The 18265-nt window shown below is 38.7% G+C and overlaps 1 protein-coding gene across 4 annotated transcripts in view; it reads left to right on the forward strand.

Annotated features, from left to right (window-relative positions):
- Window positions 1-18265, forward strand: part of ANKRD13C (ankyrin repeat domain 13C) — an 87882-nt gene that overhangs the window by 3327 nt on the left and 66290 nt on the right. For all 4 annotated transcript variants that reach the window (XM_015142492.3, XM_015142501.3, XM_077954160.1 and 1 more), the window contains exon 2: window positions 16721-16762. In XM_015142492.3, coding sequence (XP_014997978.1) covers window positions 16721-16762 — 42 coding nt within the window. The remainder of the gene's footprint in view (window positions 1-16720; window positions 16763-18265) is intronic.

The following is an 18265-nucleotide window of genomic DNA, read 5'->3' on the forward strand; positions in this document are numbered from 1 at the left end:
GCTAATTTTTGTATTTTTAGTAGAAACTGGGTTTCACCGTGTTGGCCAGGCCGATCTAAAACTCCTGGCCTCAGGTAATCCACCCACCTCGGCCTTCCAAAGTGCTGGGATTACAGGCATGAGCCACCGCGCCCAGCCCAAAGCAGATAGTTTTATACTCATTTTAAAAATAAGAAAAGTAAAGCCTAGAGAGGCAAGGAAACGTCACTAAAGTTACATAGTATAAATCTCAAAGCTATGAATCATAGCAAGGACTCCAAAGCATATCATGAACCTCTTTGTAAGTATTTCTATTGATTGGGACCCACTATATTGCAAGGAAGTCAATTCTTATAATGTGCATTTGGGGTTTTATAGCAAAATTCTTTATATTTTTTTCTCATTCCTTACAAGAGTCTTGTAAAGAGATTCTACCATTGGACAGCTCAGGTTTTGTGGAGCCCAGATCTCAGCCCTGTTTGTTACTTTTTTTTATATAATGGCCCACATAAATGGGCTACTTTGTCCACATGATAGCCCTTTAGAGATTTGGCAAGATTACCTTCAGGTTAAATATTCCTAACTTTTGTATCTATTCCTCATCACATTGTTTGTAAAGTATTTAGAATAGTCCCTGAAACATAGTAAATACTATATGTGTGTTAAATAAGTAAATGAAAATCTTCGTCATTGTTTAGTAGAACTTGTTTGTTAATTCTTCCCTTAGAAGATGGTGCCCAGAACTAACCTTATTGCTGGAGATATATTAGCCTCATTAGCAAAGACAACAGGGAGACTATATTGCTGTAAAGCAGCACACAGTTATGCAGTGCAAGAGTATGTTAATTAATTAATTTATTTTTTGTGATGGAATCTCACTCTGTTACCCAAGCTGAAGTACAGTGGTGCAATCTTGGCTCTCTGCAGCCTCCATCTTCTGGGTTCAAGCAATTCTCCTGTCTCAGCCTCCTGAGTAACTAGGACTACAGGCATGCACCACCACACTGGCTAATTTTTATATTTTTGTATTTTTAGTAGAGATAGGGTTTCACCATGTTGGCCAGGCTGGTCTGGAACTCCTGACCTTAAGTGATCTGTGCACCTCAGCCTACCAAAGTGCTAGGATTACAGGCATGAGCCACCGTGCCTGCCCAAGAGTATGTTAATTTTTAAATTATGTTTTGTTCTCAAGTGATCTGCTGTCTTTCCATTCTATCCCTTCTTCTATTTATTTATTTTTTTAACCTCAACAAAGGACTTTAGCATTATTACATTTTATTTTGTTAGTTTTTTTTTTGTTTGTTTTTTTTTTTTTTTTGAGACGGAGTCTCGCTCTGTCCCCCAGGCTGGAGTGCAGTGGCGCCATCTCGGCTCACTGCAAGCTCCGCCTCCCCGGTTTACGCCATTTTCCTGCCTCAGCCTCCGGAGTAGCTGGGACTACAGGCGCCCGCCACCTTGCCCGGCTAGTTTTTCGTATTTTTTAGTAGAGACGGGGTTTCACCGTGTTAGCCAGGATAGTCTCGATCTCCTGACCTCGTCATCCGCCCGTCTCAGCCTCCCAAAGTGCTGGGATTACAGGCTTGAGCCACCGCGCCCGGCCATTTTGTTAGTTTTGGTCCTTTATTGTACCTGGAGAGCTTGTTGAATCCTGATTTGATCACTATTTAGTTCCGTTCATAAGCTATTTGAGTTTAAACTCTCTCTCATTTGGTAAAATTTTTTGGTATGTGTGTGCATTTGCAAGTTATTGACTTAAATTGAATAGGAGAAAGCATAGAGCTTTTAGTTTTGTGGTAAAATATTGGTTGAATAGGAATTTTTTTTTTGAGTCATCAGTTATTTTGTGAAGTATTGTATTCTGGGTCCAAACATATTTCTTGAGGTATGTTAAGTACAGTAACAGCTATAAAATCATGTATACATTGTATTCAAATATGCCTGATTGTGACTTATCACTTAATAACAGCTGTTTTTTGGATGGGGAAGAAATATTAAATGTACACAAAATTATGGAACTCTGTGTCTTTGGTTATATACCACTTTTTTCTTTAGTGTGAAATTAAAAGATTGAATCTAAGCCTTTTTCCACTGTCAGTGTAAGGATTTTTCTGAATCAATTTTTGCCATTGATAGTTTGGCAAAGGATCATGATGACATGACATTTTTTATAATTGATAATAATTTTACTTATTGAGAATTGAGAATATGAAACATATAGATTTTCTTGGTTTGACTATACTTCCTATTGGTTAGACTTGTAATTTTGTTTTTTCCCTTGAGTTAAATGTCCTTAAGAAGCTAAGCAGCTTCTCTTGGATGCTAGTCAGAAGCTTTTAGGTGCCAAAGTGATGAAAGTCCTGAACATATGAATTGCTCAAGCCAGCCTTTCCTAGATGTGAAAAATTTCTGATTTATTCTGAGAAATTTGGCAGTTTCTCCTGCCTTTAATTACGTTGCCTGGCAGGTGACAAGCCATCTTCTCTATATATACTTAATTTTAATTTTTCCTTGTTAATTTTCATATTTACTTATATTTTCATGGTAATATGTTCTTGAAGCTATTTCACACAATGTTAGAGATTTCGAATTATAAGTTAAAATTCAATTAAGAATATTCCTGCCGATGCAGTTGCCACAGGGAAGTGACAATGAAATGATTAATGTGTAAAATGTCTGCCTTGTGGCTGGCAGATTTCTTTAGCCAGTGATTGAAAAAAATCTCAATTTCAGAAAGATTAAAAAGGTGCAGGCCTGGCACGGTGGCTTACGCCTGTAATCCCAGCACTTTGGGAGGCCAAGGCAGGCTGATCATCTGAGGTCAGGGGTTCGAGACCAGCCTAACATGGTGAAACCCTGTTTCTACTAAAAATACAAAACATTAGCCGGGCATGGTGCCAGGCACCTGTAATCCTAGCCACTCGAGAGGCTGAGGCAGGAGAATCGCTTGAACCCAGGAGGTGGAGGTTGGGGTGAGCTGAGATTGTACCATTGCACTCCAGCTTGGGCAACAAGAGCTAAACTCCATCTCAAAAAAGAAAAAAAAAAAAAAGTGCTTTTGAGGATTGAAAAGATGGGATAATCTATTTGGTGGCCATAGGGTATGTCTATTTTGGTTTATTCTGTATAAATTTTGTATCTTCCTTTTGATATATTTTTTTTCTCTGTTTTAGTCACTAAAACTTTCATGATGGGTGATACAAAAGAATAATACGTAATAGATCTCTTTTAGAAGAGGTGACTATAAAGCTAATCTCTGCATGAAAAAAAAAACAACAAAAACTTTAAGCTCCTGGTGAATAATTTTAACCAGGAGAGGGTTAAAATGATGGCTTGTGTTTAAAAGAACTTTAGTAGTTTTATGTTTGTTTATTTGCTTTTTGTTTTATAGGTTTTTTTAAACTTTGTTTTTGTAGGACAGACCTCAGTTTCCTTAGGAAGAAAGTGGTGTCTAGAGGCTCAAGTTTATAACACATTAAAGTGTGTTATACACCTTACCTGGGTGTGGGCGTGATTTGGTGGTGAAGTGTTACTCCATTGATCAGGGTTGATATAGTTGATCTTCATTATTAGATGAATGTCATCTTCCTTCTTTCTTGTCTTTCTTCACCATGTGCATCTCCAACAGAGTAGGACTGGCCTTGCGTTAAGTGGCTGTGTTTCTTGATGGTGTCACCATTAGTACTATGGAACTTCACCCACTGCTTACAAATGTTGTGATAAGAACACATCTTCAGAACTGGGTCTTAAAAGGGAGGGAGGATCCTCTTCTCCCCTTTTCTGCACTGGGCTGCAATAGGAATAGAAATTCTGACCATCTAGCTTTGGCAAAAAAGGTAGCAGAAATGGGTGATTATTGGTGATGTTGGGTCCTGGGCATCCTCAGTGAGGTAGGAGAATTCTAGAGGACTCATTGGAGAATTGAGTTTTCGGTAGGATAGCTGCCCCAAGTTGATGCCATTCTTAAGTCATAAAAATCTACTTTAATTCAGAGTACAATGTAATTATCAGAATGCTTGGGTTCCAGAAAATGAGTGCAGTTCCTAGAGAATTGGATGGGGGCCAGGCAGGCAAACAATATGGTTCTGTTCCTATACCATTTATTTTCTTGAGGGAGAGCTGGGAGATCAGTTTTAGGGAAAGACTGAAGTATGTAAAATAGGGGTAGGAAAAAGGGAAAAGTTCTTTTGCCTTTTCTGTATTGATCAGATCAGGGTCATATCTGAGTTTGAGACCATGCTTCTCTATGAACTGGTTTTAATGATATTATTTAACCTCTGAAATAAGCAGATACAATAATATCTGCCTCTTGGAGCTTTATAGTCTCAAATGGGAAAAGGACTGAAATATTTTAACTCTGAAGGTTCGCACAATACCAATTAATATCAGTATGTTGCTCTCACCTTTGGTATTAAGTACCATCCTTCAGAAGCTACTCTTTCTTTCTGAGGTTTAGACAGGACTTCAATTGAGGGGTTATTTTGTTTTTGTTTTTGTTTTGTTGTTGTTTCTTTTGAGACGGAATTTCGCTCTTGTTGCCCAGGCTGGAGTGCAATGGTTTAATCTTGGCTCACCGCAACCTCTGCCTCCTGGGTTCAAGCAATTCTGTTGCCTCAGCCTCCTGAGTAGCTGGGATTACAGGCATGCACCACCAAACTCGGCTAATTTTGTGTTTTAGTAGAAATGAAGTTTCTCCATGTTAGTCAGGCTGGTCTCGAACTCCCGACCTCAGGTGATCCGCCCGTCTCGGCCTCCCAAAGTCCTGGGATTACAGGCGTGAGCCACTGTGCCCGGCCTCAATTGAGGTTTTATCTGATGCTTGAATTCATACTGTGTGTGAGTCTCCTAAAGGGTTAATTAGGTTTATTTGACTCTCCTATAAGTTACCTTTCGTTTACTATTGGTGTAGCTCAGTTGATTTCTTTTTTTTTTTTTTTTTTGAGACGGAGTTTTTGCTCTTGTTGCCCAGGCTGGAGTGCAATGGCACGATTTCGGCTCACCGCAACCTCTTCCTCCCAGGTTCAAGTGATTCTCCTGCCTCAGCCTCCTGAGTAGCTGGGATTACAGGCATGTGCCACCACGCCCAGCTAATTTTGTATTTTTAGTAGAGACTGGATTTCTCCATGTTGGTCAGGCAGGTCTCAAACTCCTGACCTCAGGTGATCCGTCCACCTTGGCCTCCAAAAGTGCTGGGATTACAGGTATGAGCTACCGTGCCCAGCTATGAAGTTGGATTCTTGGCTGCAAATATCTTATCAGGCAGTTAATGCATGCCCTTTCTTAGCACTGTAGTGAGTTCTGTAAAAACTTATGCTATGTTACATATCCTCTTATGCATATATAGCTTTTGTTTGGTTTTCATACAGAATTAGGTGGAGACCTGCATTGTCCTAATATGAAATGCTTTTTGGAGAGTAAAATCAGATTTTGACAATGCTCTTCTGGTTCTTTATAGTTTCTTTTTTCTCTGATTTCATTCATTCAACAGATACTAAGCTTCTAATAATATGTGATGGACAGTGTTTTATGTACTGAGGTTATAGCAGTGAACAAAACTGACAAAGTGTCTGTTCTAATGGAGCTTACATTCCAGTGGGAGAGACAGACAACAAACTAATAAATATATGATATGACTGATAATGATAAGTATTATAGAGTAAAATTAAGCAGAGGATAAAGAGTGCTGAGAGTACAGGGAAGGAAAAGTAGTAATTATTTCCTTGAGGTCAGAGTCAGGAAAGATACCAATGAATAAGAAATGTAAGCAGTTACCTAAAGAAAACTAGGGAGCAGATATCTGGCAGAACAGAGTTTCAAGCAGAAAATAGCAAAAGCAAAGGTACTACATTCAAGGAAAGAAAGGTTGACGTGGCTGGAACAAAGTAAGGGGGAGGGTGGTAAGAGATGAGATTTGAGAGGCACAACTTTTTTAGACCCTTGCTAAGGATTTGGGGTTTTACTCAGAGCAATGTGGGAAGCTGTTTAAGGGTTTTGAGCAGAGGAGTAACACAATTTGATTTTAAAAGGCTCGCTCGGGCTGTTGTGTGAGGCAGGGGTCAGTATAAAAAACTATTATAGTTGGGGGAAACTGGGGGGGTGATAAGATAGAGCTGGTAGAAGTTGATGATGGATTTGATGTCAGATGATACATGTGTGTATATTTTAGTAATATATTAGCATTTTTGAGAGAAAATGCAGAAATTATCTCCTTTTACTGCTTGCTTGGATGGGACTTGAAGGAGTCTGTAGAATCTGGAGCTCTGTACTAGTACTTTTAATTTCCGGCTTTGTTCTATAGTTAGGGGGTGCACAAAGTCAAAACTATTTTTATAATAATATCTAGTCATTGCTTGCCTTTTTCACTGCAGACATTTTCATTGGTGGTTCAAAAGCAATGGTGAGTAAAATTGTTGACATCTTAGTGCAAGTCAGAGTAGCAAACTGGGCTGGTAGTCATTGTATTGTTCACTGCCATGCAAATTAATTTTTAATTTTAAAAATTAAAACAAGCCAATTTTACTTAATGTTTTTGATGAAACTGTAAAAATTATGAATTTTATTACATCCTAATCTTGAGTACATGCTTTTTTGGTATTTGTGACATAATTGGGATTGTGCCTTTTTCTCTTCTGCTGCATACCGCGCGGGTAAATAAGGGAAAACATTGTTAAACTGTTTGAGTGGTGAAGCCAGGCACAGTGGCTCATGCCTGTAATCCCAGCACTTTGGGAGGACGAGATGGGAGGATCACTTGAGATCAGGAGTTCGAGACCAGCCTGGTCAACATAGTGAGACCCCATCTCTATTAAAAAGAAAGAAAAGAAAAATAGAAAAAAAAGTATTAGGAAAAAGTTTGAGGGGTATTTGAGCTGAGCTAGCCACCTTTTTCATGGAACACCATTTTTACTTCAAAGAACAGTTTACAGGCAATCTGTAATTATCACAATTTGAATATTTGGCAATTTTTTTTGGAAAATAATGAAGTAAACCTATGACTTCAAGGAAAACAAGTGATAGTATTTGTTGTGAATGAAAAAATTGAAGCTTTCAAATGAAAAGTAGAAATTTGAAGAACTTACCTCTGCTATGGTAAGCTTGATGGGTTCCCAGTACATAAAAGACTGTTCTAGTTAGATTGGAGGTGATATTGCCAAATATGATTTTTTGCTGTTGTACAGTGAAATACGTCAGCATTTGAAGATTTCCATAACCTGGTCAACTGGTGTTTTTCAACTGATCAATGCATGGTGTTACAGAATCATGTATAGTACAAGATCCATTCAAAGCACAAGACAGATCAGTATATTTCAGTGTAACACAGTACAAAAAACTTACTGATATGATTTTAGATTTCATATTGCAATCTTTTTTTTTTGAGATGGAGTATCGCTGTTCTTGCTCAGGCTGGAGTGCAATGGCGTGATCTTGGCTCACTGCAACCTGCGCCTCCTGGGTTCAAGTGATTCTCCTGCCTCAGCCTCCCGAGTAGCTGGGATTACAGACATGCACCACCACGTCCGGCTAATTTCGTATTTTTAGTAGAGACGGGGTTTCTCCATATTGGTCAGGCTGGTCCCAAACTTCCTACCTCAGGTGATCCACCTGCCTTGGCCTCCCAAAGTATTGGGATTACAGGTGTGAGCCACTGCGCCCGGCTGTGCAACCAACTTTTAAGAAGTGAATTTTGGTGTAGTAGCAAAGAAAAATATCCCCCAATTATCAGAAAAGGGTATTAAAATACTCCTACTCTCATCAACTGTGAATTTGTGTGAAGCATATATAAAAATGCAGCTGCCATCTTCTGTTAAGCCAGACATTAAAGAAATGTAATTTATTTTTATTTTTAATTAAATAATTTAAAATAGTACTGCTCTTGTCACTTATTTGTTTTGGAAAATGTAGTTAATTTTTTCATAAGAAATTTTATATTAACAGGTAATGAGTATTATAGTTCTAAAATTAATAAATTTAAAAATTTTTAAATCTGAATTTCTAATATGGTAAATATCAATAGATATATCTATACAAATGGTTTTGGGATCCTTAATAATTTTTAGAAGTATAAAGGAATCCTGAGATTCAAAAGCTTGAAAACTGTAAATACAGTAAAAAGAATATAAATTTTTGCGTCATTAACTGTCCTGGTTTCTAGATATGTAATTTTGGAAAATAACTACTATTAGGTCTATTTTTCTTCTTGAGAAATAGAAATAATATTTGTTTCATAGGATTATTGAGCAAATTAAATGAATAAGGTATCACAAGTATACAGCATAGTGCCTAACACATTTAATAGATACCCATGAAATGCCAGCGATTCTATTGATTATTTGTTTTTATTTATTCTTTTTTTTGAGATAGGGTCTCACTCTGTCATCCTGGCTGGAGTGCAATAGTGTGACCATGACTCTCTGCAGGCTTGACCTCCCACTCTCAGGCAATCCTCCCACCTCACCCTCCTGAGTAGATGAGACCACAGGCATACCACACTACCATGCCCAGCTAATATATATATATATATTTTTTGAGATGGAATCTCGCTCTGTTGCCCAGGCTGGAGTGCCGTGGCGTGATCTTGGCTCACTGCAACCTTCGCCTCCTGGGTTCAAACAATTCCCGTGTCTCAGCCTCCTGAGTAGCTGGGACTGCAGGCACCTGCCACCACACCTGGCTAATTTTTGTATTTTTAGTAGAGACAAGGTTTCACCTTGTTGCTCAGCTGGTCTTGAACTCCTGACCTCAGGTGATCTACCCGCCTCGGCCTCTGAAAGTGCTGGGATTACAGGCGTGAGCCACCGTGCCCAGCCCCCAGCTAAATTTTAAAAATTATTGTTTGCAGAGACAAGATCTCCCTATGTTGCATGGACTGGTGTTGAATTCCTGGGCTCAAGCAATCCTCCCATCTCAGTGTTCCAAACTGTTGGGAATACAGGCTTGAGCCACTGTACCGGCCAGTGTTTTTTACATATTTTAAAATTAAAATCAGCCTGGTGTGGTGTCTCATGCCTATAATCCCAGCACTTTGGGAGGCTGAGGTGGGCGAATCACTTGAGGCTAGGAATTTGAGATTGGCCTGGCCAACACAGTTTTGCTAAACTCCATCCTTAATAAAAATACAAAAATTAGCCAGGCATGGTGGTACACGCCTGTAATTCCAGCTAGTCAGGAGGCTGAGGCATGGGACGCTGAGGCACAGGAGGTAAAGGCTGCAGTGAGCCGAGATGGCATCACTGCACTCCAGCCTGGGCAACAGAGAGACTTTGCCACAAACAAACCAACCTACCTAAAAGCTAAAGTGGTCTTAATATTACTGGATGTTTTTCACTTGTTCGACAAAACAGTTTGATTTAGTTTATCAAGTTAGAATGAAGGCGTTCAATTTCAGATTTAAAAAGTACGTATGAAAAGTTGATAGCAAAGTTTATTTCATGTTTTTATAATCCTTTGTGTAATAAATTAGCTTAAGCAGCAGGTTGAGGACATAGAAAACTGAGGAGATATTAGATGGAGGTAACTAGGATATTGGAGCACTTAGTTTTATGATATACTTGGTGGATACAGTAAATTCACTATTAGCCAGGTGGTGATGATGATGATTTTGCCATTTAAAATACTGAATTAGCACAGCATTATATTTAGCATCATAGTAGAAGGTATTTCTGTTTATATTCTTATCTGTAAAAAGAGGGATTGAATTGTTGAACTGACTTCTAGTTCATAAATCTTGTGATAATATGATTAAATTTGGACTTGTAATGGAAGGTTTCATTTGTAACTTCAGTAGGTACTGATGCTTTTACCCTCTCTTTTCTCTATGTTCTTGAGGGGTTAAGAAAACAAAGGATAATTATCCAGGAACATGGACACCTTGACTTCTTCACCTAGGTTATCTGTGTAGACTCTGGTGGACACTCCTTGACTTAAATTCAAAAATTTTTTGAATAGTTATTATATTCACATGCTTTAGAATTCTTAAAAATAAAAGGATACATTTTAAGTTTGCCTTTCACCAATCTCTACCTATCTAGTTCCCCTCCTGGGCAGCAACTAGTGTTATCAGTTCCTTATCTGTGTGTGTGTGTGTTTTTCTTTGTTTTTTTTTTTAACCATTTGGAGCACGGTACTTCTTTTTCTTCCTGAAAGATAGAGAAGTGAAGAAAGGGAACTGTTGCCACCTCTTCCACTATTGAGACAAAAAGAGATATTCAGGAATTTATACATTTGATTGTAAACGTCTTTTCTTTTTTTTATTTCCCCCTCCACCGAGTTGGAGTCTCGCTCTGTCGCTCAGGCTGGAGTGCAATGGGCGATCTTGGCTCACTGCAACCTCTGCCTCCCAGGTTCAAGTCATTCTCCTGCCACAGCCTCCTGAGTAGCTGGGATTACAGGCATGCGCCATCATGCCCGGCTAATTTTTGTATTTTTAGTAGAGATGGGGTTTCAACATGTTGGTCAGGCTTGTCTCAAACTCATGACCTTGTGATCTGCCCGCTTCTGCCTCCCAAAGTGCTGGGATTACATGCATGAGCCACTGCTTCAGGCTCATCTCTTCTTTTTTACTGCCAAATGTGTATCTCCAGCCTATACTTCTCCTTTGAATTCTAGATTTTGTATTCGTCTTCACTTGGAATCTCAGAGTTGTTTTCAAATTAACTTGTCCAAATTGGAATTACCATTTTCTGCCTCCTTCCCTTTCACCTGGCCACCCATTCTTTTAAATTACATCGTTAACTATCTAGTTGCTCAAGCCAGTCACTGAGATCATTCTTTGTTTCACCACTTCTTACTCCCCATACACATATAATTAGCAAGTTATTTTGAACCAGTCTACTTCTGTCTCCTCTGCCCCCACATTGAGACTGACCAATTTTAATTATATTTTTTCCTGGGAATGTTGCATCAGACTCGTAACTGGTCTCTCTGTGTCCCCCTCCAATCTATTCTCTACATGAGAACAAGAATGATTTTAAAATGTAATTTGTATCATGCCACTTTCCTGCTATAGTAAAGTAAAATATGTATACCTTTCAGATAGATGAAAAAACAAAATGGAATAATAAAAGTTGTCAATCTGGAGGAAGGTAAGAAGGATGAGCAAAAGGAATATAGAACAGGCAGGACAAATAGAAAACACAAAAAGGGGCTGGGCTGGTGGTGGCTCACACCTGTAATCCTAGCACTTTGGGAGGCTGAGGCAGGCAGATTGCTTGAGGTCAGGAGTTCAAGACCAGCCTGGCCAACATGGTGAAACCCTGTCTCTACTAAAATACAAAAATTAGCTGGTGTGGTGGCGCATGCCTATAATCCCAGCTACTCGGGAGGCTGAGGCAGGAGGATCTCTTGAACCTGGGAGGCGGAGGGTGCAGTGAGCCAAGATTGCACCACTCCATTCTAGCCTGGGTGACAGAGCGAAACTCCATCTCAAAAAAAAAAAAAAAAAAAGAAAACACAAAAAGGATGCTAGATTTAGACCCTGATATATCAGTAAATATATATGAAACTGGATTAAATGTTTCAGTTAAAAGACAAATACTGTCTTACTGTAGGATTAAAAACACCCAACTGCATGCAGTTGGAGACGTATCTAAAACATCAGGATGTTAAAAAGTTGAAAGTAAGAGGATTGAAAAATATATTCCATGCGAATACCAATTCAAAAAAGTTGGTATAGTGGTAATGGTGTTAATATCCTAATAGGTTTTTTTTTTTTTTTGAGATGGAGTCTCACTGTGTCGCCCAGGCTGGAGTGCAGTGGTGTGATCTTGGCTGACTGCAACCTCCACCTCCTGGGTTCAAATGATTCTCCTGCCTCAGCCTCCTGAGTAGCTGGGACTACATGTGCACACCACCACACCTGGTTAATTTTTGTATTTTTGATAGAGACGGGGTTTCACCATATTGGCTAGGCTGGTCTCGAGCTCCTGACCTCGTGATCCGCCTGCCTCGGCCTCCGAAAGCGCTGGGATTACAGGCATGAGCCACTGTGCCTGCCCCCTAATAGGTTTTAAAACAGAAAACATTATCTGAAAAAAAGGTGCATGTCTCACAACGAAAAGTGGTTCAATTAACAAAGAATCTATGAAGATTTTAAGTTTGATTGCACTTGATAACATGGCTTCAAAATATATCAAGCAAAACTTGCTAGAATTACAAGAAGACATAGAAACCACAATTATAGTGGGAGATTTTTAACATTCCTCTCTTTGTAACCAAACAAGCCAACAACAACGACGACAATCAATAAGGATATAAAAAACATGAACAACACCATTAAAATGGATCTTGTAGATTTATATGAAATGCTGAACCCAACAACTGCAGAATAAAAAGTTTTTTTTTTTTTTTCAAGGATATAGACAGCATTTACAAAAATTGGTCAGACTCAACCATAAAGCAAATCTCAATGCATTTCAGATGACTGAAATTACACTGCCCGTTCTCTGAACGCAATGCAGATAAGCTAGACATTTTTAAAAAGGTAGATATATTAGGAAAACGGCTGAAATATCAATCATCAAATCTGTTTTAATAAATTAGAAGAACAATTTTAAGTTGCTTAATTTCCCATTTTGAGTTTATTTTACCCAAATAAAATAGAAGTAATAAAAGAGCAGGAATGATTAAATTAGAAAAATAGAACAACAAAGCCAACACTTTGTTCTTTGAAAAGATGAATAAAATTAATAGGCCAGGCACAGTGACTCATGCCTGTAATCCCAGTATTTCGGAAGGCCGAGGTGGGAGGATTGCTTGAGTCCAGGATTTTGAGACCAGCTTGGGCAACATAGTGAGACATCTCTACTGAAAATTAAAAAAAAAATATTAGTCGGGTGTGGTGATGTGTGCCTGTAATCCCAGCTACTTGGGAGGCTGAGATGGGAGGATCACTTGAGCCTGGAAGGTTGAGGCTGCAGTGAGCCATGATTTTGCCACTGTACTCCAGCCTGGGTGACAGAGCAAGACCCTGTTTCAAAAAAAAAAAAAAAAAAAAAAAAAAAAATCAGACTGATCAAGAGAAAAAAAAGGCACAAATAACAGATATTAGGAATGAGAAGTGGTACATCAGTATAAATTCAAAGGTCATAGTATATCATTAATGGATATTTCGAACAAATTTTATGCCAATAAATGAAAATAGATAAACAATGCTAGAAATATTTAGTTTGTCAGAATGCACATATAAAGGAATTAGAGGGCCGAGCGCGGTGGCTCACGCCTGTAATCCTAGCATTTTGGGAGGCCAAGGTGGGCGGATCACTTGAGGCCAGGAATTGGAGACCAGCCTGGGCAACATAGTGAAACCCTGTCTCTAATAAAAATCCAAAAATTAGCCAGATATGGTAGTGGGCACCTGTAATCCCAGCTACCTGGGAGGCTGAGGCAGGAGAATTGCTTGAACCTGGGAGGCGGAGGTTCCAGTGAGCCGAGATCGTGCCACTGCACTCCAGCCTGGGTGACAAGAGGGAGACTCCGTCTCAAAAAAAAAAAAAAAAAAAAAAAAAAAATGATAGCTCAAAGTAAAGCTTTGGTTTTGGCATAGCTGGTGTTGACCTTTTGTTTTTAACACCAAATTGTCAACAAGTTTGTTTGCTTTTTTTTTTTTTTTTTTTGAGACAGGGTCTCACTTTATTGCCTAGGCTGGAGTGCAATGCCGCCATCTCGGCTCACTGCAACCTCTGCCACCCGGACTCAAGCGATTCTTCTACTTCAGCCTCCCGAGTAGCTGGATTACAGGTGTGCGCTACTACACCCGGTATTTTTAGTAGAGACGGGGTTTTGCCTTGTTGGCCAGGCTGGTCTGAACTCCTGACCTCAAGCGATCTGTTCACCTCAGCTTTCCAAAGTACGGTGACTGTAGGCGAGAGCCACTGCGCCCACCCAAATTTGTTTGCTTTTTGGGACTACTTTTAGGTCTTGGTAAATTATCATCGAATGTGAATGCAAACTTAGGAAATTTAGTTCAATATTTTGAAAAGAAGGAAGAGGACTTCATTCTAGACCAATCAAATTGGAAATTGTTCCTTGTTCATGTTGGTTTTTTTTTAACCTTGTATTATGCTGAAGACTGAAGGCACTGAATAGTTTATGAATCTGACCCACAGGTGGCTCCTAATGTATCAGTGCATAACTGTGCTTAAAATTGTTTTTAAGGGCCGAGCGTGGTGGCTCAATCATGCCTGTAATCCCAGAACTTTGGGAGGCCGAGGCGGGCGGATCACCTGAGGTCAGGAGTTTGAGATCAGCCTGGCCAACATGATGAAACCCCATCTCTACTAAAAATATAAAAAGTAGCTGGGCGTAGAGGCACTCACCTGTAATCCCAGCTACTCAGGAGGCTGAAGCAGGAGAACCACCTGAACCCCGGAAGCGGAGGTTGCAGTGAGCCCAGATCGACCTCTACACTCCAGCCTGGGCAACAGAATGAGACTCTGTCTCAAAACAAAACAAAACAGCAACAACAACAAAAAACGTTCTTAAGCATTTTCATTTTATTTGAACTGAACATATTAGTTAGTAGTAGTAGGAAAACTGTGCTTTACTGAGAGTTCCTAATGTGGAAAATTCGCTTGAGTGTCTCTATATGTCCTTTGCAGAAAGTGAAAAATTGCAGACATAGAGTTGTTTGTGAGGGGAGGGGTGGTTTCTTTAATATCTTCATGAGATAGGTATGCAATTTCTACATGGGAGGAGAGAGAAACCAGTTTTACTAAATTCATATATAAAACTGCCTATAATGAAAGATGCTTTTCTTTTTTTTTTTTGTGAGACAGAGTTTTGCTCTTGTTGCCCAGACTGGAGTGCAGTGGCACCATCGTGGCTCACCGCAACCTCCGCCTCCCAGGTTCAAGCGATTCTCCTGCCTCAGCCTCCTCAGTAGCTAGGATCACAGGCATGCGCCATCACCCCTGGCTAATTTTGTATTTTTAGTAGAGATGGAGCTTCTCCATGTTGGTCAGGCTGGTCTTGAACTCCCGACCTCGGGTGATGCGCCCACTTTGATCTCCCAAAGTGCTGGGATTACAGGCGTGAGCCACTGCACCTGGCCGAAAGATGCTTTCCGTCATTGCATATTTCATATTAAAGTACTAAGTACCAATGGAAATTTGTACCTCCAGTTCTTATTTCTGAAAAGCATAATGTGACTTGTATCTCCAAATCTGCCTTGTTTTTTTGTCCCTAGTTAAGATAAAGAGATTTTCTGTAATCCAGGGTTTTGTTTTGTTTTTGGTAAAATTGCTTACAGAGATGACTTTATTTTATTTATTTATTTTGAGACAGAGTTTCACTCTTGTCGCCCAGGCCGGAGTGCAATGGGGTAATCTTGGCTCACTGCAACCTCTGTCTCCCACGTTCAAGCAATTCTCCTGCCTCAGCCTCCCAAGTAGCTGGGATTACAGGCGGGTGCCACCATGCCTGGCTAACTTTTGTATTTTTAGTAGAGATGGGGTTTTACCATGTTGGCTAGGCTGGTCTTGAACTCCTGACCTCAGGTGATCTGCCTGCCACTTTCCCAAAGTGCTGGGATTACAGGCGTGAGCCACCGTGCCTGGCCATGGAGATGACTTTAGTGTAGTGAATTTCTTTGTGCTGTTTTCTAAATTTTGCTCAAAATAGTATTTTGCTGACTTTGCCAACAATTCCCATTCCATTCTGCCTTTATTGAGCAAAAGTGTGTGTGTGTGTGTGTGTGTGTGTGTGTGTGTGTGTTTTAATCATGGCCGATCTCTTGTCAAGCTAAGAGGAAACCGGAATTTATCACATGCACATCTCTTATTTCATCCTGCATATGATCCCTTGATAATGTTTAGCTTATTATTTTGGTCGTAATTAATGTGATGACTTCTGTAAAATTGCTAATATGTGAAATTTAGCAAATTTATTTACTAACTTTTTAATTTCAAATATTACTGTTGATTTAATATTTAGATCATAAGTGTGGCTTAGGGTATCATTTTGAAATTAGTCATTCTATAACAACAACTATAGGATGTAGTCCAAACTTCATAGCACAGCTTTCAAGTCTTTTTCTTTTGCTCATCATTCCAATTTCATTCTTTACTGTTTTCTATAACTTCTTCACTCTCACTAATAACTTTTTGTTTGTTTCCCAAATATAAATTGCTCCTGCACTTGAGTGTGATTTGGATAACTTAAAAAAAAAAAAAAAATCTGGAATGCTAGCCAGTGTTGCTTTTGTTCACCTACAGATTTCTAACAAATTATTTAAGGCTCATTTCATTGTGGTCCATTCTTCAATATTTAATTCTCTGCAAAGTTATGAGCCCTGCACTATGTTCCACAGTCAGGCTATCTTCCCTTCTATTTAAGAAATAATAATTATTATTTATTTTCATATTTGTCTAACAGAAGACTTTCTGAACAACTTGAAGAGTGGGATTCGGTCTTACTGATTTTTGTCCCCAAGGATGACTAGATAAAATTGTTTGCTAAATGAACAAAGAATAATGTGAAAGAGAAATTAGCAGCCAAAGGAATCTGTGAAATCTGTTTGAAAAATCTCAAAATGGATACCCTTTTTTTTTGGAGGGGTTGGGGAGTACATTGTACTCAGAAATCATGGTATCTTCTGACCTTAAATTTACTATATAAGCAATATTATTTTGCAGTCACAGTATTTTTGCTTAAAATCTGCCAGTGAAATTTCTGGAGGAACTGAAACCACTTTTAAGTAAATGTTCTTATGTTTTGACACCTTCTAATTTATTTATTTTATTTTTTTTAGGAAATACTCCTTTACACCTTGCTGTGATGTTAGGAAATAAAGGTTAGTAAATCTTTTCTTTTTTTATGATTAACTTCATTTAGGTATAGTCTGTTTAAACTTTTTAAGATCAATTTTATCTTTTGAGTTTTTAAAAACTCACTTATTTTATTTGTTAATTGAACTTGGAATTCAGTATATTGAAATTAGTAAATATTTTCTTGTTTTCCATAGCCCTTTTTAAAGTGTTGGTGGAAATCCTGTACTAATTTTTATGTCTTTTGAAACTATATTTTTTCCCCTTACTTGGTTGTTTTATCAAGCAGGAATTTATAATTTTAGAAGATTTATTTCCAAATATTAAGATTCATTAATTATTATACTTTTCATATTAGAGTTTTATATGATTTTTAATACATAATATTTTATATCTCTAAAGTCATAAGTTGAGCCTTTTGTATGGTAGATAATTGCGAAAACTTAATACTTGTTTATTAAGTATTTGTTAAAGTATTCATTCTTTAATTTAAAAAACCTTATAGGCAGGTGATTTAAAAGATACCTACTTTTGTAGGTTATTCCTAAGTGCAGTAAAACTTCAGTTATTTGGATCCCCAGTTATTCTGGAAAGTGAGGATTTTAGATAGCTGAATAGCAATCCTTTGAGTACTAGATTTTTATATTTTAAATGTGTTTGATAGAATTTTTTTTTTTTTTTTTTTTTTTGAGACAGAGTCTTGCTCTGTTGCCTATTCTAGAGGGCAATGGTGCAGTCTTGGCTCACTGCAAGCTCTGCCTCCCGGGTTTAAGCAATTTTTCTGCCTCAGGCTCCTGAGTAACTGGGACTACAGGCGCGTGCCACCACGCCTGATTAATTTTTTGTGTTTTTAGTAGAGACGGGGTTTCAGCATGTTGGCCAGGCTGGTCTTGATCTCCTGACCTCATGATCTGCCTGCCTCAGCCTCCCAGAGTGCTGGGATTACAGGTGTGAGCCACCGCACCCAGCCAATAAAATTTTTTAAAGAAATATTATTGTATATTTTTAAACAGGCTAATGAACTTCTGTTAAGATTTTTTTTTCAATGATCTAGAAGTATCATTATGAACATCTGTTGTTGTTATATGGTATAATGTATCTGTCAATGTAAACATTTGATCTGAATGTCTACTGACCTAGGGATATTGTTAGAACTTGTTTTTTTTTGTTTTATTTTATTTTATTTTATTTTATTTACTTATTTATTTTAAGACAGAATTTCACTCTTATTGCCGAGGCTGGAGTGCAATGGTACAATCTCGGCTCACCACAATCTCTGCCTCCTGGGTTCAAGTGATTCTCCTACTTCAGCCTCCAAAGTAGCTGGGATTATAGGCATGTGCCACAACGCCTGGCTAATTTTGTATTTTTAGTAGAGATGGGATTTTTCCATGTTGGTCAGGCTGGTCTTGAACTCCCGACCTCAGGTGATCCGCCCACCTTGGCCTCCCAAAGTGCTGGGATTACAGGCATGAGCCACCGCGCCTGGCCTTTATTTTATTTTTGAAACATGGTCTCGCTCTGTTCCC

The sequence above is a fragment of the Macaca mulatta genome, chromosome 1 (genome assembly GCF_049350105.2).
Source record: "Macaca mulatta isolate MMU2019108-1 chromosome 1, T2T-MMU8v2.0, whole genome shotgun sequence".
Classification (NCBI taxonomy): Eukaryota; Metazoa; Chordata; class Mammalia; order Primates; family Cercopithecidae; genus Macaca; species Macaca mulatta.